Genomic DNA, 19,928 nt, shown 5'->3' with positions numbered 1-19,928 from the left:
ATAACAATGTGTGTAATTGTTGGATTATTTTGAAAACTCATTCCATTTTATTGGTGTAAAAGGTTGTGAAATCTAAATAGCATCACATTTATTCTGCAACAAATCTAGTAAATAAATACAAATGCATCTAAAATATGACTATTTGTTACAGTATTATAAGGATTTTACAAATGTATTATGACAAAAAAAAGCATAAAAATTTAAAAAAGGAAAAGGAGATGTACGTGTTTGCTTGGAAACAAACACTTTAGAAGAAAAGAATGGGAATTTTGCTGAATTTATCATTGATCATTCCAGAATATACCCCACTAATTGCAAATATCAAGCTTCTGCAACTTAACACTATAATACATTTGTGTTAAAAGGGGAAAAAAGTGAAAAGAAATACGTTTTTTGGGTAAAGATCAATCAGGTTTTACAGCAGTGTTTGCAGTAAACTTTTCAGACTCTTCATGGCCATGTGCAACACTTGCAGCTGTCCTGGAAAACTAAACCATGGGGGCATGTTTGGATCCTGGTTATGCCATCGGCGCAGTTGTAAAAAGAACCTGGAGCATCTGGTTTGGCGTAAACGCCTCCAATCTTTGTGGCACAGAAGTTGGTGTCAGGAGCTGTTGGTCTGGGATGGGGTTTGTTTTGGGTGTGAACCTGAATGGTTTCTGCAGTAGGCAGAGGAGGAAGATCTGGAGAAATGATGCATTATCCTTAAGTCAGTACAACTGAAACCAAGAAGACATTTGATGTGTGGTCCAATTGGACAAAGCAAGTTTACAATGAAGAGGGATTCTCTAACCTGAAGCCAAAAGTGATTGAAGATGCTTGATGAGGGGATAGTTTCCTTGTCCACAAAACTGTCCAGCAAAGTCGTCAAGATCCAAAGACCAGACGAAGGCTCCACCAAACCCATTATCTTTCAGGTATCGAACCTGAATGAGAAATGATGGAACCACTTTGAAACTAGTTAAAGTCTCAGGGAACAACTTTGTGTTTGGTAGAACAAGAAGGTAACTGGGCAACATCTTTACTGAAACAAACCTTAGTATGAAAACTGTCTTTGTCGTCATATCCAACCCACTCGTTTTGTTTGATGGCATATGGAACTCTCTGAACCTCGATTAAATGAACGCTGGCTCCTTTAAGAAATGTACAAATCTGAAAGGAAGACAATAATCCCATTTTCAAGTGGACTGTGATGATTGTGTAAAAAAGATCAACTTTAAGATTTAATCTGATGAACAACATGCAATAAAAGTTTTTAATCTTTCATTCTGTTTCACCTCATAATAGGACCAGAAACCAGCCTCCCCTGTATAAATGCCAGCAGCAGCAGGACCAATGACTGGGGCTCCAAGCTGACTAGATTGAGTAGAAAGTTGAAAACTTCGTCCGTATGTACCAAAGCCCATGTTCAGTTTTTCTGCAGGAGTCCCTTTGTCTCTCCAGTACCTCATGGCAAAGTCCTGCAGCATATATAAAATTTAATTACATCCAGTTATTTACATGACAGACAAATACGTTATCCAGTAAACTGTAAGTGAAATTGACTGTGTTTAAATTTACACATTGGAGTTTTAATTACAATGTGGGATCTCATAATATAGTTTTATAAATGCTCTTGGGATTTAGAGCAGTTGGAGCGTGGACTTGAAACACCTCACTGAGACTTAATTATTTAAGAAAAAAAAGAAGCACCCTGATATATACAAAATATCATCTTAGTGATTCAAAGAGACACTCAAAGCTATATAAGAAATGTACAGAAAAATCCCTTTTAACAAAAAAAATAACGAAAAATATTTATGAAAAATTGTCTACATTATTCTCAAAAAATAAAATACTCCACAGGAGTGGTTTTTAAAATTTTCAGATGTTTAAAACAAAACATGCCCTATAACTTACAGTGTTTAGGTAGACATTGTCGCCGGTGTCCTGGGAGCTTTTAAATAAAGGGCTGTTATGTCCTGTGACATTTTCCCACGAGCCGTGCAAATCATAGGTCATCACATTCACAAAATCTAAGTACCTAGTAAAAATAAATTGAGGTTAATCGAAACAACTAATAAACAGATTATAATTGTGGGTTCATGATTTGGTAAATGATAAATCAGCTTACTTTGCCATCTCTGGGATTTCATAACCTGCATCAATAGTTCTTTTTCCAGCAGAAACAGCAGCAGAGATCAACAACCTGGCCTGTCCAGTTGAAGCTCTCTCAGCCTCATAGGCTTCAAAGAGCTCCTATTACACAATTACAAAAAGTGACCTCAGGCCATTTGATAGTAATTTTGCAAAGAGGCAGTTCAAGACCTTGCATAACATTGTGAATCTCTGCTTGTCCTCCAAAGGACTCCCTCTTGCTGCTGGATACTCCCAGTCTAAATCTAGTCCGTCAAATCCATGTTTTCTTAATAATTTGATAGACGACTGGATGAATGTGTTTCTGCTTGTTTGTGTTGACACCATTGTAGTGAATCTGTAAAGCAACAGGGACAAGATGCTGTTCACAGAGAAAACGCACAATACTGTTAAGGCAATGTCACATTGCCACTACTTACATTTTGCGCACACTGCCCAAACGAAAATTGGTCATATGTGAATATACGTGGAAAGAGTGTGCCACATTAAACCCACGGAACTAGTACAAATAAATCATGCAAAGAACATTTAAATCAATGTAGAACATGAACTGTGTATGATATACAATTCACCAGTAATTTGTGCGTCAATTACGTAATTTAAACGTGATATGTGCTCCACATACACGATATAGTGTAAAAGTTATACCGGTACATGGGTAGTACATGCATGAAAAGTCTGTTAGACATACAGTATATGGACATACATAGAACGGTCTTGGAAAGCCACTAATGTTGCATCTCGCAAAAATATAAGATTTACGTAATATTTCCATATAAACTATGTACTTAAAATATGCATAAACTGCTTAATTTTCAACCAACCAAAAGCTTTGAAAAACTAAAAACTGAGTTCACATGAAAACCCGTCGGCCAAAACCCTCGACAGACATCTGCGCACATTGATGAATGACAAACGCAAGAAACATTTATGGATTACGTATATCACACATGTATCAACAAAAGACAACATTTACACACGTATTTCCACAATACGTGGAAAATGTGCAAAGTGGATGTAGTGGCTGTGTGACACGTCAGCAACAGCTTGAAATATCTCACTTTTGTGTTCCAAAATTCCAGCCTCCAACTGCCAGCAGTGTTTTAAGATTGGGATTTCTGTTGGGAGATACAGATATAGATTTTTACAAAAATACACCATTCAGCATTTTATAATTAGTAACAAAGAGGAACAAACAGACCTCTGTTTAAGTCCATTGAAAGATGCATAGAGCCCATCATCATTCCATTCTATAGTGACCAACTCATTTTGATCATTAATACCAGCAAAAGCATAGATCAGGTGGGTGCATAAGTTTGGATCAATATTTGAAGGTAGAAATTTCCCGTTGCCTGGTCTGTATTGAGACCAGTTTGTGAAATAACATACCAGTCTGAAGGATGACACTATACAAAAATAAATGTTACTTGTAACATTCAGCAGTTAGAAAGCAACAGAATTAATATGCAATGTTTATGTAGTTGCTGGACTCACCCAAACTGACAAAAGACAGACAGAGACCTGCAAAAATTCAGAACAGCTCACTAAAGAAATACTCCATCAAGAGGTTAAAAGAATAAATTGAAGTGTTTTTTTTTTCTTTACCTGCTATTAGTGTGAGCCTGGTCATGGTAGCTTCTGTCAAAAACACTTCAACAAGAAGAAGCGTAATGAGCTGTGCTTTCTTAAAGAAAAAAAAAGACATATATTGTGCCAATCATTAACAGTGAGCAAACACACTGATTCCAATGTTACTCAATTCTTGTCAATACTCTAAAATGATCTCTGACCTTTAAACCTTGTTTTGCAATGATTTAGGCTAGCAGGGCTCACCAACCCTGGTCCTCATGAGCCTCGACCCTGCCTGGTTTCCAGCTCTCGCTGGTCTGCTTAATACTGACTAACTAAACCAGGTGTGTTTAGTCAATCAGGATGTGGAATCACTTGAGTCAGCCAATCAGCAGAAAGATGGCTCTTGAGGACCAGGGTTTGCGAGCCCTGCTGGCTTAAATCATTGCAGAACAAGGTTTAAAGGTCAGAGATCATTTTAGAGTATTGACCAGAATTGAGTAACATTGGAATCAGTATGTTTGCTCACTGTTAATGATTGGCACAGTGTATGTCTTTGTGTGCACACAGCTGTAGTTTTAGCATATCATCACAAATATGAGAAAAAATATTGATGAGTGAAACAGAAAAGACGTAAAAAATCACTGCATTGATTTTAGAAAAAAAGCAGTTTTACTTCGTCATCCTAAATGTCCCTGGAAAATTGTTTATTTTCTTTCCCCTAAAGGATTCTATTGTTTTGGTGAAAGTAAAATATTTAATTTAGCACAAGATCGCTCTGATCTTCTATGAATTAATATGTATAATGTATGTATTGTCTTCATCACTCTTATGCTATGTTCACACTGGGCTCGAAAACACATGTTCAAGCGTCCTTTCCTATTTTTATTTTTTTTTTCAATTATTATTTTTTTTTTAACTTGTTCTGTCCAAGAGCTGAGCACACAGATAGGAGCTGGTGGCCTCTTGTGTTGAACATATTTTACTTTTACAACATGGGATTGTGAATCTTCTGACACACAAGGTGTATATTTAAATAAACCCGTTTTGTAATTTAAATTAAACTTTATTTATATTAATTATATTTGTAACTATTTTTTGCTGGACCGGACGGAAAAGAAGAGGAGGGAAGAGAGGGGGGTTGATTGGAGGATGATAAGAGATGGGGGAGGATGTTAAATCATAAAGCATCATAAAGCAACAAGCAACAAGTTGCTGGAAGTGTATAATCATTACTATCAGGTGGAGATGTGTAATAAATCTAAAAGGGGCGGGGCCTGTCCACCCACACACTTAAATTTTACAAACATAGCTGTTGGCTGCAAAAATCTTCACATATGTCAACACGTACACAATAGGAATACCGTTCATACACGCATGTATATCCATCCAGACTAACGTGAAACATTACATTCAGTCAAGCAAACTATTAGTGAAAAGGGGAGCTAGCACCTGTGAAGTTTCATGTTCTTCTGGGGGGGATGATGGAATTTAAAAAAAGAAAGAGGAAGAGTGCCCACCAGGGATGGGATAGGGGTCAGAAAATCAGAGGTCCCATACCTCTTTGTATGTGTGTTTGTGTGTATGCATGTGTGTTGTAGAGTATATTGTTGTGGGGTAAAGGGTGTGTGTCCTGAAGGGTGCAGTTTAACCCTTGTGTTATCCTAGGCACTTTAACGGTGGGAGTTGTGTCATCTAGACCCACTAGACAGTGCTCTGAACCTTTTTTCTTTAAGGATTTGTGAACCTCACCTGTGTCCATGGATTTCATGAAATCTTTCCACCTTTATCCACCTTTGTCATGGTAGGGATAACACGTCAATGTGAGGGTGGGGTCATCTAAGATAGCACAAGGGGTTACATTGGCGGGTAGGGCACTGAACGGACATCTTCTGCTTGCTGGCAGTGATGTCCAAGCACGCCCCCTCCCAAGGGTCCTATATGTCAAAGGTACAATTAAACCTGAGAGGGGAGGGGCACGAATCCATGCGTCAACCATGGGAGGGGATTACTGCATGTACCTCCCCCCCTGAGGTGCATAGCACGCTGACGACCCACCCGACACAAATAGAGAGGAGCCAAAAAAGAGCCGGTCCCAGGACCAAGCACCCGCCCCCGCCCCCAAGCATTGCCCTTGGGAGAGTTATGGTCAGGCACCGATGGGGCTGAGGCAGCCAACCTGTTAGGGCAACCACAGATTGCCTCAGTAGGGACCCCAACCCACCAAACTTTCAAGGTCCCGTAACGATAGTGGACTTTTGGATGCTGATTGATGACTGAGAAGAAAAATAATAATATCCAACTCAGTTTTGCTCCCGCTGCCTTTTTTAAAACACACACTAAGATGCATGTTTTACCGGTTTGTTTTTACATGCCGGTGCCTTAAAACCCTGTGTGCCTTTTGTATAAGTTATCCCTTGTGCTATCCTAGGCACTTTAACATTGGGAGTTGGGTCATCTAGACCCACTAGACAACGTGCTGAACCTATTTTCTTTAAGGACTTGTGAACCTCACTTGTGTCCATGGATTACATGAAATCTTTCCACCTTTATCCACCTTTGTCATGGTAGGGAGAACACGTCAGTGCAACGGTGGGGTTTTCTAAGACAGCACAAGGGTTAAATATAGAAAAAGCACCCATACCTGAAACTGCACCATATAATCCAGTGCGCCCTATGGTCGTGAAAATATGGTAAATGATAACTGTTACAGTCGGCAGTACAAACTAATGTTTTGGTTATGAGCTTAAAATATGTTACAAAAAACAGTAATTGTTTCATTCCTTTAAAAATTGAAATGAGTTTGAATTGAATTATTTCAAGCAATCAAAGCAAGAATAATGCAAAAAACAATACAATCAGCAGACGTCTTGGGTTATTTTTTCACATACCTGACAGTGATTCCGCCGAAACATGTCTGGTATGTGAAAAAACAAACCGTGTCTGATAAAAAATAACCCAAGAAGTTATTTAATCTTATAGACACAATGAACTGTATTGAATTAATACAATCAGTAGTTATACGTTCAGACAAAGATGTATCAAACTTATAATAATTTGACTTTAAATCAAAGATTGCTTGAAAGGGAGTGGAAGGAATCCCACCCCTGTTCTACCGTACCATTTTCATTACATGATTTATCATTATCTTGTTCATGACGTTTTATCAGATATCTATGCCTTATCAACACAGTTTCAGGTCATTTAGAATACTTAAGTATCAATAAATCACATGACAAAGATGAAGTACCTAATAACAACGTAAAACAGACAAAACTCTATTTTAGAAAACAACATAGCACATGTAGATCAGTTATCTAAAATATGTGCAGATTATTTTCATTAGAAAAATCAAGACTATGATTAAAAATAACCCCATATCAGAAAAGGTAGACATAACACTGTTTCAGAAATCTTCATAGCATGGGCAGATCAAGTTTTAAAAATACATGCAGATTATTTTTTTCATTAGAACAATCATGAATGTAATTAGACAAAACACTATTTCCGAAATCACCATAGCATATGCAGATCAAGCATCAAAAGCTAAAAATATTTTGTTTGAAAAATCGTGAATCTCTTTTTGGGGCAAGTGAAGTGTTATAATTAGAGATTAATCACTTTAACCATCTTCAATAATTGATTAAGCAATTTTATTGTTATATTTATAAGGTAATGCTGTGAAAGAAAAAAGGTCCATATTTTGTCCATTGTCCAACGTTGGTACTCCATTTTCTGCAGCCTGATTGACAGCCATCCTTCTGGATTTAGCAGAGTTTACAAGTTCTCTTCTCTGTAATGTCTGCAGACTTAATTTGTTACGGTCATTGCCCTTCTGCAGCTGTTTTTGATGTTAACAAAAGTGTTCAGAATTGTAAAAACATTTATTGATTTATTTAAAACCAGATAATCTGTAAGTGTCAGGGTCACTAGCTAAATAAAAAAAAATTCAAACGAAATGGGGGGGATAAACTTCTGGTTCCAGCCAAATTTCTTGGCGTCATCCGGTTGTCTGCAGCCAGGTCCTTTTGGTTATTGCTGCCAACTTTGTAAACTCTTCATGGCCATGTGCAACACTTGCAGCTGTCCTGGAAAACTAAACCATGGGGGCAGTTTTGGATCCAGGTAATCCCATTGGCGCAGTTGTAAAAAGAACCTGGAGCATCTGGTTTGGCGTAAACGCCTCCAATCTTTGTGGCACAGAAGTTGGTGTCAGGAGCTATTGGTCTGGGATGGGGTTTGTTTTGTGTTTGAGCTGTATTTGTGGATGGAGTCACTTGGACCTGAATGGTTTCTGCAGTAGGCAGAGGGGGGAGATCTGGAGAAATGTTAAATTATCCTTAAGTCAGTACAACTGAAACCAAGAAGACATTTGATGTGTGGTCCAATTGGACAAAGCAAGTTTACAATGAAGAGGGATTCTCTAACCTGAAGCCAAAAGTGATTGAAGATGCTTGATGAGGGGATAGTTTCCTTGTCCACAAAACTGTCCAGCAAAGTCGTCAAGATCCAAAGACCAGACGAAGGCTCCACCAAACCCATTATCTTTCATGTATCGAACCTGAATGAGAAATGATGGAACCACTTTGAAACTAGTTAAAGTCTCAGGGAACAACTTTGTGTTTGGTAGAACAAGAAGGTAACTGGGCAACATCTTTACTGAAACAAACCTTAGTATGAAAACTGTCTTTGTCGTCATATCCAACCCACTCGTTTTGTTTGATGGCATATGGAACTTTCTGATCCTCGATTAAATGAACGCTGGCTCCTTTAAGAAATGTACAAATCTGAAAGGAAGACAATAATCCCATTTTCAAGTGGACTGTGATGATTGTGTAAAAAAGATCAACTTTAAGATTTAATCTGATGAACAACATGCAATAAAAGTTTTTAATCTTTCATTCTGTTTCACCTCATAATAGGACCAGAAACCAGGCTCCCCTGTATAAATGCCAGCAGCAGCAGGACCAATGACTGGGGCTCCAAGCTGACTAGATTGAGTAGAAAGTCGAAATGTTCGTCCGTATGTACCAAAGCCCATGTTCAGTTTTTCTGCAGGAGTCCCTTTGTCTCTCCAGTACCTCATGGCAAAGTCCTGCAACATAAATAAAATGATTAAAAGACATTTGGTAAATTTATATTTGAAAAAGGAAAATCAGCAAACTTTAACTTTAAAGTGAAGCATAACTACTTAAATTGGGCATCCCTTATCTGAAAGAAACCTGGGTTTATATTCTTTCTATAGAGTTGAAACATTCAGAAGGATGAACCAGAACACCCCACTGTCAGCTGGCCATAAGAAGAGTAATGTTTATTGACATTTTATACTCAATCACTCACAGTGTTATGGTAGACATGGTCCCCAAAGTCCCGAGATCCCTTGAATAAAGGGCTGTAATGTCCTGTAACACTTTCCCAGGTGCCATGGAAATCATAGGTCATCACATTAATAAAATCGAGGTACCTGAAAAAAATTTTGGGCTGATCATTTACCGTATAATTTTTGAATGTTGCTTTCAGGACTTTCAGAGGTCCCCAGATCATTCATTCATAGAAGACAAGAACAAATAATATCTTCAATCTTTTGTTTCCACTACCGCCCACTCTCTCTGAATAAGGTTTAACCCTGAAACTCATTCCCTTGCCACAGCCTGTCAGCTTAGATCTTTTCTGGTTCAAAAACCTTCCCAAACCTCAAGTACCTTCAAGCAACGTCTATCAGTGCATCACAATATCCATCAGGAGCTTTATTTGATGGAAAAGCTACACAGCTGTAAAAAATTGTAAGAAACTTAAATAGACAAACCAGACATTCAAAAGGGCACAACAACCCCAATGTAGTTGCTGAGTGTAATGGAGAAAAAGAAGCAGCCCAGTTTTTACTTTTAACCCAAGCCCTCACCCTCTGTTACCAGATTTGAAGCCACACCAAGGTACCAAATATTAGAGTTCCTCAAAAGACCACTGGAGGCTAATTTCAAAAGGGAGCATTTTTCTCGCATTAAAAAGTGTAACTTTATACAGATGACAAACATAGGCTTTGAACAGCGCAGTAGAATTGTTTGTCTCCAATCTTTATTGGTTCATTTTCATTTAAAACTGTAAGACATGTGAAAAGTTTGCTGACATTTATCAGCCGTAGTTAAAACAGATTTTTTAATTTGCCCATTTGAGATTGATAATTGGCTCTTTAGCTTGTGGTCCTTATATTCAAGGTGGGGTCCATTTTATTAGTTACAACATCTTTTCACGCTTGTTGCTGGTTGATTAGAGTATTTACAATTAGAAAAATGCAGTTGATTACCAAATGCTAGTAATGGACTGGACATTTACTGGATGCAGGATCATTTTGAACCGGCACTTTTTTTTTTTTGGGAGGGGGCGACCACTTCCTGAATTATTCATGTGGTACAGCTGAGCAACAAAGCTTCAGATGTCATAATTTCCTGCTCCTCCCCTAAATGAAACAAGCCTTGATACGCTTCTTGATTACCCCCCCCCACACACACACACACACACACACACACTACTTCAAAGCACACGCTTTGAAGCCCTGATACACATCATATTCCTACCAAATACTGTGTTCCAATATGGCCAAAAAAAGAGAATCAACTTACTTTGCCAACTCTGGAATTTCATAACCAGCATCAATAAATCCTTTACCAGCAGAAACGGCTGCAGAGACCAACAACCTGGTCTGTCCAGTTGAAGCTCCTTCAGCCACATAAGCCTCAAGGACCTCCTGTAAATTACAGAACAATTTCATTTAATCTTTTTTTTGTTTTTTTGGCTTCTTCCTTGAGGGGTCAACACTGCTTCCATCTGAATCTTAAAAAAAGAGTCACTTTATGCAGTATTGTAAACATTAGTTACACAACAAAGTGACAGTTTCAGACATTACCTTGCATAACATTGTGAATCTCTGCTTGTCCTCCAAAGGACTCCCTCTTGCTGCCGGATAGTTCCATGCCAAATCTAGCCCATCAAATCCATATCTTCTTAATAATTTGATAGAAGACTGGATAAATGTATTTCTGTTTGCTCGTGTTGACACCATTGTAGTGAATCTGTAAAGCAACAGTGACAAGATGCTGTCAGACAAAAGAAGGCTTATTATATTTAGTAACAACATAAAATATCTCACTTTTGTGTTCCAAAATTCCAGCCCCCAACGGCCAGCAGTGTTTTAAGTTTGGGGTTTCTGCAGGGAGATACAGATCTAAATTGTAAGCAATACACCATACCTTAGTGTTACCTTAGTAATATATGATAACCAAATAAAACAAACCTCTGTTTGAGTCTATTAAACGATCTGTAGAGTACATCATCGTTCACTTCTACAGTGACCAACTCATTTTGATCATTAATACCAGCAAAAGCATAGATCAGGTGGGTGCATAAGTTTGGATCAATATTTGAAGGCAGAAATTTCCCGTTGCCTGGTCTGTATTGAGACCAGTTTGTGAAATAACATACCAGTCTGAAGGATGACACTATACAAACAAAAAAAGTCATATGTAACATTCAGCAGTTAGAAATCAACAGAATTAATATGCAACATTTATGTTTATGTAGTTGCTGGACTCACCCAAACTGACGAGAGACAGACAGAGACCTGCAAAAATTCAGAACAGCTCATTAAATAAATTGTCTAATGAGAAATTGTTTTTAAAAAAGGGTTCATGCGAATTAATAGTTTTTTTTAACCTGCTGTTAATACAAGCCTGGCCATGACAGCTGCTGTTGAACACCTCACCAAGAGGTCTCCCGCTGAACTGTGTTTTTATTTTAACAGAAACTGTGACAATCATTAACAATGAATAAACACAGTGATGAACTTCTTATACATTCTAATGTTACTCAATTCTGGATACGTATCAAAAACAATCTTTGGACTAAAAAGAAAAAATGCAAAATAAAAGTTTCAATGATTAACTTTAAACAAACATAGTGGTGAACCTCTTATATCGTGAGTGTGATTATATCTGGCCTGCCAGATCATTTTATATCATTGTTATTAATGGCCTGGCGATATTTTGCACTGGTATAAATTATCTACAGATTCCATAATGCAGAGCTTCAGCTGCCTTGCCGAGTGTTGCCTGATTGGGCTGTTTCCAGAGAATCTGATATTGATTCTAAATTTCGGGGCAAAATTTCCTTTGGGCGGGGGACATAATTTGGGCGGGTTTTGGGTTGGTTCGGTGGCTTTCGGTTTCTTATTAAAACAAGTTTCAACAGGGACGTCCGGTGTAGGTACCGTAACCATTCGGCTGCAATAACAGTTCGGGGTCCTTTCGACTGGGGATATCGTCAAACTACGGTAACCCCATTTAGACAAACTACTTAGCGTGGAGATCTGAGTCGGTTTTGCTCGTGCTGGTTTGCGGCGCCTTTAATCCGTGAAACCAGGGTTCAACTCCGGGCTGCTCCCTGTTCCCTTCTCTGCTTCTGTGCCGGTCCCCAGCCCGGTTGCTTTGAGAGGGTTGCGTCAGGAAGGGCATCCGGCGTAAAACATTGCCAAGTTTACCATGCGACTCGTTCGCTGTGGCGACCCCTGATGGGAAAAGCTGAAAGAGAAAGAAGAAGACTTAGCGTGGAGATCTGCTCAGGCTCTACATATTTTTATTTCATGTTTCCTCTTGTAACCTAAAGTTCTTTTCCCTCATAAGTTGTGTCTGACATTATCCTTTGTAATGTTTATAGAGAGATTTTGCCACAACCCACCTTGTAAAAAGATCTGTGGCTGTTAGAATGAACCGGCTGCTCCACACAAGCTAACCGTGTCTCTGAGCAACTGGAGTCTCGTAGCTTCATGTTCGTAGGCAGGGAAGGTGCTTTGTTATAGTGTGCGGTCCAGAGAAGGGTTCGGACGCCGTCCATTCGGCTGCAATGCACTTAATAATAATAATAATAATAATAATAAAAGCACGTTTAGAAGATAATCTCGCTCTATGTCAGAGCTCTGTTTGTTTACAACGGGCCGCATAATATCTTCTAATAATAATAATAATAATAATATCTTCTAAGGTAGTGTAGTAATTTGTCCAGACCAATCACTATCTGACACTTCATCGGACCAACGGAGAGCCAATCACATAATGTGACGTCAGCTCTAATCAAAGGACCCCCAACGGTTGTTGCAGGCCAAATAGTTATGGTACCTACACCGGTCAGGGGAGGCAGGTGAGCCAGTGCCTGTAAACCATCATCGCCATCGGGACTAACTAATAATGAAATAAAAATATGTTCACTGATATGTTCAACAATATTTTTTTTATGACTTTTAATTATTTTTATCATCAAAATCTCAGTATTATACATGTTTCCTTTAGAATTATGGGACAGGCTGCAGGTGTATGGCAAGCGAAAAAGATTGAACCACTAGCTACTATGAAGGTAAAAATGTGTCAACCATAACATGCTCTCGGCTTTAGCCTTTTTATTCACATATAACGGCATTTTCAATGCCGGTATGTTACACGACAATACGGCGTCTTGGACCCTTGGTTTTGTTCATGATAAAATGTCGCTTTTTAGGCCCAAATTGGGACAACACAAGAAGGCATAAATTGTGTGCTACTTTTAAAACGTGCATGATGGCCAAAACGTCCTTCTTTATGCCTCCTTTTCTGGTCATTTATGATACCGGGCAGTTGATGTACAACCATTAACAAATCGTTTCAAAACTAGATAAATTGATAATCGAATTGAAATTGGAAAATACCATTTGAATTAAAACACAATAGGTTTATTTTAATATAATGCAATAACAATCAATTGTCATCACAGTGGACAACACACAAGTGATGACTGTGAAAATGATCAGTCAGTGTGTGGAAACACTTTGAATTTAGCAAAAACGTGACCATACGTTATGGTAGAATGTTCTAATAATGTTCTTTTAGATTATTTTGATGTGGAAAAACAACACTGGGCGGAACGTTATGAAACTAAAATTAGAATGGATTCACCATTAATTATTGTTTATTTGCTTGTTTGTACACATATTTAATTTACATTTGATTATCTTGAAGAAATACGAGGAATCTGGAAAACTTCCCCTGAACTGCTCAGTACCCAGGTAGTTATCTCTGAGTCACACTGGTTGAATTTTTGGCTAAAGACGTCCTGGATCAATATTAGGTCAGTGAACAAGATTTATTTGGAGCATTTAAAATGAACCAATATTGACTGTCAATTGTATCAGCAACTACAAATTATGATATTAATCTAACCACTGTTGAAATAAATCATTACACCCCTAGTTTTCATCCATCCATTTTCCAAACCTATATCTATATCTATCTATCTATCTATCTATCTATCTATCTATCTATCTATCTATCTATCTATCTATCTATCTATCTATCTATCTATCTATCTATCTATCTATCTATCTATCTATCTATCTATCTATCTATCTATCTATCTATCTATCTATCTATCTATCTATCTATCTATCTATCTATCTATCTATCTATCTATCTATCTATCTATCTATCTATCTATCTATCTATCTATCTATCTATCTATCTATCTATCTATCTATCTATCTATCTTTATCCCTTCAAGGGTCACAGAGTTGGGAGGGTCCATAACAGACATCTTTCAGTTTGTACATGTTTTTAATAATTGGAAAGAATCAGCTTTATTGTAAGCCCAAAGGGCAAGACCAATCTATGAGTGATGATTAACACATTCATTTAAGGCCAATCACAGCACTTGCAAATTTCATTGTAGACCAAACTTGGTGGACATCTATGCAAGTATGGGTTTTCCTGAACACATTGATAAAAAGTGTTATCATCATTGTTATTTTTGTAGAAGCTTCCAGAGAACTTTTCCAGAGCAGAAACCACTTCCAGAGCCAGGAGTTGTTGTAGTTTTTGCATTTGTAGTAGTTGATGTTGTAGTTGTGAGCCCAGGGGGGTTTGTTGTTGTCAGTGTTGGTTGTGTAGATGCAGGTGGAAAATCTAGCAAACAAAATAAAGCCAGACAGATATGAAAAATATGTAAGAGGTTTTTAGAAACCTAAAGCCTGACGTTTTACCTGAATCCAGAAGAGAACGAAGATAGGCAATGAGGGGATAGTTTCCCTGACCACAGAACTGTCCTGTAAAGTCATCCAAATCCAGAGCCCACACTAGTGCTCCTCCAAACTTGTTGTCTTTTACATATGAAATAGGAATGTTTTTTTAAAGCGAAACATTAAAAAAAAAGAGCAAAACAGAAAGTTTTTTGTATCTTGTAAAGCACGTCATTTCATTCGTTGCATAATTTACTATTCTTGACAACAAATAGCGTGAAATATTACAAATAAAACATTAGTGATATTATAATAGTTATTGTTAATTAAAGCAACTTTTTACTATTGTCACCATCTCATTTTACGTTTAGCAGCTGAGCAAATACATAAGAGCTGCTGGGCTCTTGTGTTGAACAGATTTTGCTGTTTCAATTGGGGGTTATGTAGCCTTTGGACACAAGAGGTGTATATTTGTAAAAACCCTGTTTGTATTTGAGGCCAAATAGAGAGGAATATTACATATGGGAGACAAGAAAGGAAAAACAGTGTAAAGGAGCAAGAGAACGATTGTCACTGTCTTAAATTTTGTTCAGGGTGGTTTGTTTAGAAGGCTGAAGGCGTATACGGTCAGTAATATTATAGCTTTACTGTATCTATTTTACACAAAACAATGAATATATAAAAAATGAATTGACATAAAATTAAGGGAAATATTTCGGTCCACTATTTATATGTCGGCTAATTTGCACACCTTTTTGTTCAGAAACAAAAATGTGAAAGATTAACATGTAACATAATACCTTTTTTAATTGAATCAAGTATAGAATCTTTAAAAATAGTTGTGCTGATTTTTTCCAGGTCCAGAAATATGCCTCTCATATACTCGCGTAGCACCCCACCCCCCTGCTTTACCTGTCCTAAACTGGAATGTTCCAGCTTTGATGAGGCAGGTTGGTTGGGTGGTTCCAATTTGTTTTATAAAAAAAATAAAATGAAAACAGCAAAACATGTTAAATTTGGAAAAAAATAATTTTTTTGAACCGATATTTATTTAAATGAGAAAAAGAAAAGACTGTCATGACCACATATAAATGTTAATAGTTTATTACACCTGAATTTTCCATTTGGTTGAAACATTGCACACTAATCTTATTATAATATTGTCATTTGGTCTTTTCAAATCTAATTTACAATTTACATACACATTTCTTTCTGAATTTTTTTTAGCTTTTTTTTCTTAACTCACATCAGCACACATGCATGGCAAAACAGGTACAAAGGCTGATCATGAGTCATGACTTTTGTTTGAGTAAACCTTTACTGTCACAATGATTGAGTTTAAATCTGCTGATCAAGCTTAGTTTATTACCAAAGAAAGTGAATCAAGTCACTTTGAAACTCAAATTTATCAATATTTGAATCCCTCAGATGAACACAGCTTTCCCATTTTAAGGCAGGACTTTTTAAAATGACAAAGTTCAAGATTCCAAATTTTTTCTCAAAACAATTTTGAAGGACCTGGTAAAACAGGAGAGATTACTGTTTAATTGATTATTTTTCCATCAAATTCTTTGGTCTGATTAACCTTTGCGCCTTTTCAATTCATGCTGTGTTTTTAAGAAAATGAACATGCAGTTGAAACCTTATCTTGTTTGTCATTTAATGAAAGAAAACAACCAGTAATATTTATAGTTAAGATTTCTCAAAGTTTAAAATTAAATTTTGACTGTTGGTTTAAAATATGCTTTATATTTCTCTCACACAAGTTATTGTGAGGCTGTTTGTTTACCACCAAAAAACAAGTGGACTGCATCTCTTTCATTTTACATAATCTTGATAGAAACCTTTCTTGAAAATATTCATCTTAGAAGTAGTGTTTAGACTGTTTAAGTCTTGTCATTGTTAATTTTTTTTAAAGGACCAGTCTTTATAGTATGAAAGTGCTCTAAATCCAATGATGGCAAGGGACGACAACCTGTAAAGACAGGGAAAAATGTGCTGTTTGTGTATCTATATCATTTGATGAGGACATCTGTAGATTAGATATCTTAACATATTCCAAGATGAGATAGTTTTAAATAAGATGTTTTAGGAAAAAAACTAAGACTTGAAAGGTAGCTCCAACCTGTAGGCAGTTAGTAGCCTGAAAAAGACCACATTTTCTTACAAGAAAGACCTTGGTAAGCTGTTAAGTAAATTTCACCAAATAAGGTCCACTAGAAGAATATTTCGTTGACATCTTATTATTGCTGCTTTCCAAGAAAACTCGATTGATCATTGTTCTCAGAAGGGCATTGGTCAGACTAAATCTGACCTAACCCTTGCAGTCCTAACCGTTACAAATTTATTTCCATTAAAAACTTAGTTGTCCCTTGGCAACAACCCTATTAAATCCTCATTTTTTATATTGGCTGTTTGCTTTTGTAGATTATTAAAAATATGTTCTTGGCAGTTATTCGATTCCTATGATGAATTCTCTTTCTGTAGTCTTTTCTGGTGTGTTTACTCACATGTATTTCTATGACCGCAGCTTCTTCTTTTAAATTATTTTTATTTATTATTTGTCTCTTTTACATGAAATCTTTTGGGTTTAATTTTCAGATGCTTTAAGTCTTAAGACAACCATATGTAGTTAATTCTTCATCTTGTGTAATAAAAAAAGAAAAAGTTGACTGTAAGATGTTCTTCTTCCATTCTCCTTCAATTGACTTCTCCACATTTCCCAAAAAATCCAGGCATGAAATAACAAGGCAAGATATGTAACAAGCAAAGGTCCTAAAGGAGGAAACCAACACAACCACAAACTAACTTTGAAAGCACAGGCAGTTCCTGTGTGCCTCCCCAGGCAGAACAATGAAGGTCACCAACCTTTATGAGAAATGGGTAACGCTTTCTTTTACAGTACAGTACTTACAGTGTACTTAAGTGGTATTTACATGGTACTTATAGTGTAACTACTGGGTACTTTCAGGGTACTTACATGGTACTTTTTATGGAATTTACTGGGTACTTACAGTGTGTTTACATGGTACTTTCTATGGTACTTTACTGGGTACTTACATGGTACTTTTTGTGTCTACTCTGTACTTACATGGTACTTACTGTGTATTTATATGGTACTATTTGGTTTATACCTATGTGGTACATACTGGGTATTTATAATATTCTTACTGGGTATTTACATGTTGTGCAAAGGTGTCTTTTATGGTACTTACCACATGTAAGAAGAAGGTAAGTACAAATAAAGTGCCTTGACCTTTAGGTCTGCACTCGCTGCACGTTTCATGGTATTTACCATGAATTTACCACAGAAACTACCCCTTAAGTACACTGAAACTGTAACTGTAAAAGAAAGTCAGCCCTATTTCCACTCAACTACATGGTACTTTCATTACTAAATACCGGGTATGTTCACTTGAATATTACTTGGTACTTACCCCTTAAGTACAATGAAACTGTACTGTAAAAGAAAGTCAGCCCTATTTCCACTCTATTACATGGTACTTTCAGTAGTAAATGCTGGGTATGTACATGTATTACCTTCCTGTGCAGTGTATATACACACTTGGTCTTCTGACCTCACCACATGAGACAATGCTAACCTGTTGGTAAGGGTAAAGTAACTACATTGTAACAAAAATATACTGGCCTGATTACTTCTTGTAACATGAGGCAAGTTTAAAGAGAAACAAGACAGCAGTGAAAACAACAATCTTTAATATGATACATGTCTGCAGCATACAAAGTGTCATCACAATGAAATAGGTTTTAAGTACATAACAGTACAAAGGAGAATTCTAAAAAACACATTATTGGCCTGAGGGTCGTGCTTTTTGTCCATCAAAATTCTTTCAGCAGAGTTTGGTAACGGTGCAGGACTTCTTCAGGGTTTGTAACTGCAAGAAAATTCACAATATGAGCTCAAGTGAAAATAAAAAGCATAACGACTTTGATGAAATACAAAATAAATTTTACTTATTTAATCATTTCTGTAATGAGTTTGATAAATCTCCATGAATTTTTTTATCGCTTTGACTGTAATGCTTGAAATTAATCAAGTACTATCCTCATTTAAAAACATGATAATAAATTATTCAAAACTTAACTTTTTTTAAATATTGTTCTAAAAATGAACTTGTTTTAATATATATTATATGATGTCAGGAAAATATGTAAAACAACATGGCTAAATATTTACTTTTAACACTAAAAACACCCCGAGTGTGTGTTTTTGTTAAGTAGGTCGGTGCAAGTAAAGTTGCAAATTCCCAGCGCACTTGAATGCAGCACAACTACCCCCAAAGTGAACGTGCAGATTAATCTGGAGAGCCTCGAGGCGCGCGCAACAGTTTGAATTTCTCTTCATCTGGCAGGTAAGCCAGTGTTTTTGTTTTTTTAAAATATTGGATAAATTACATGTAAATATTTAAACTGATCAAACTTTATAAAGAAGCTAACCTCGTGATTTCAAGCCACTATCTCTCTGTGTTTGAAACGTGACGTAAGAGCATGTCTACCTTACTGCAATAATTTCAGTTATTTCATGTATACATTTTCAAAGTTTGTAATGAAAATCTACAAACATTGTTGTTACTTACCAGGAGAGAGGCACCTGTAAAACAAGCACGTAGCCTACATGATAAAGTCTGTTGTTCTGTGCTCGTTTGACTGAGCGCACGTCTTTCTGGGAAAATCAAAGAAAGGCGTTTATTTAAAATAATGATGACGTACTTCCGTCTTTTTACCGCTTTAGATCAGCTGTGGTGAAGAAGACATCGCAGACGAATCCGTGAAGCCACAGGAGAGTAAGCTAAAGTAAGTTAAATCCTCCAAGTGGACAAATTATTTACATTAATGAAGAGTTTAACTGCCTTTTCCCCATTTTCTTTTCTTTCGCCGTTTTTATTTTATTTATTTGTTTATTTTCAAATATGATAGAGACAACAATACCACCCAACAGTGAATGTAACTGTTTGAAAATTAAAACATATTTTTGAGTTACTGTGTTGAATTTGAAATTGCCTATTTATTTTTTTTTTTCCTTTTCTTTTACACTGCAATGTTTTTCATGCTAATGCAAATTGTAGGTGCGAATAATATTTATAAAGAAGAAATACACAGCAATTGCCAATTAAAACATTGCTTTTGTCATTCTTTGTCTAAACAAATTAGATTTTTTTATGGCAATTTT

At 36.7% G+C, this 19,928-nt stretch overlaps 1 protein-coding gene across 3 annotated transcripts; it reads right to left on the bottom strand.

The window, feature by feature from the left end:
- Window positions 1-11: 11 nt before the first annotated feature.
- On the bottom strand, window positions 12-11,522 carry LOC101163739 (acidic mammalian chitinase). 3 transcript variants are annotated; one of them, XM_011477445.3, is made up of 12 exons: window positions 11,416-11,522; window positions 11,297-11,323; window positions 10,997-11,201; window positions 10,853-10,909; window positions 10,610-10,775; window positions 10,326-10,450; window positions 9,046-9,169; window positions 8,618-8,800; window positions 8,376-8,492; window positions 8,134-8,266; window positions 7,896-8,023; window positions 12-582 (listed from the first exon to the last, which is right to left on the bottom strand). In XM_011477445.3, exons 1-12 carry the CDS (start codon window positions 11,438-11,440, stop codon window positions 451-453), a joined length of 1,422 nt encoding a protein of 473 aa, XP_011475747.2. In that variant the 5' UTR covers window positions 11,441-11,522; the 3' UTR covers window positions 12-450. The 3 variants fall into 3 exon arrangements, with proteins under 3 accessions (XP_011475747.2, XP_011475748.2, XP_020560471.2); XM_011477446.3 differs by lacking the exons at window positions 7,896-8,023; window positions 8,134-8,266; window positions 8,376-8,492; ... (6 more) ...; window positions 11,297-11,323; window positions 11,416-11,522 and adding exons at window positions 794-926; window positions 1,036-1,152; window positions 1,278-1,460; ... (6 more) ...; window positions 3,742-3,820; window positions 3,927-4,041 and having other exon boundaries at window positions 12-683; XM_020704812.2 differs by lacking the exons at window positions 7,896-8,023; window positions 8,134-8,266; window positions 8,376-8,492; ... (6 more) ...; window positions 11,297-11,323; window positions 11,416-11,522 and adding exons at window positions 794-926; window positions 1,036-1,152; window positions 1,278-1,460; ... (6 more) ...; window positions 3,742-3,816; window positions 3,927-4,015 and having other exon boundaries at window positions 12-683.
- Window positions 11,523-19,928: the final 8,406 nt, after the last annotated feature.

Source organism: Oryzias latipes, chromosome 7 (genome assembly GCF_002234675.1).
Source record: "Oryzias latipes chromosome 7, ASM223467v1".
Lineage (NCBI taxonomy): Eukaryota > Metazoa > Chordata > Actinopteri > Beloniformes > Adrianichthyidae > Oryzias > Oryzias latipes.
The sequence above is the reverse complement of the archived record's forward strand: the minus strand, read 5'-3'. Positions and strand labels throughout refer to the sequence as shown.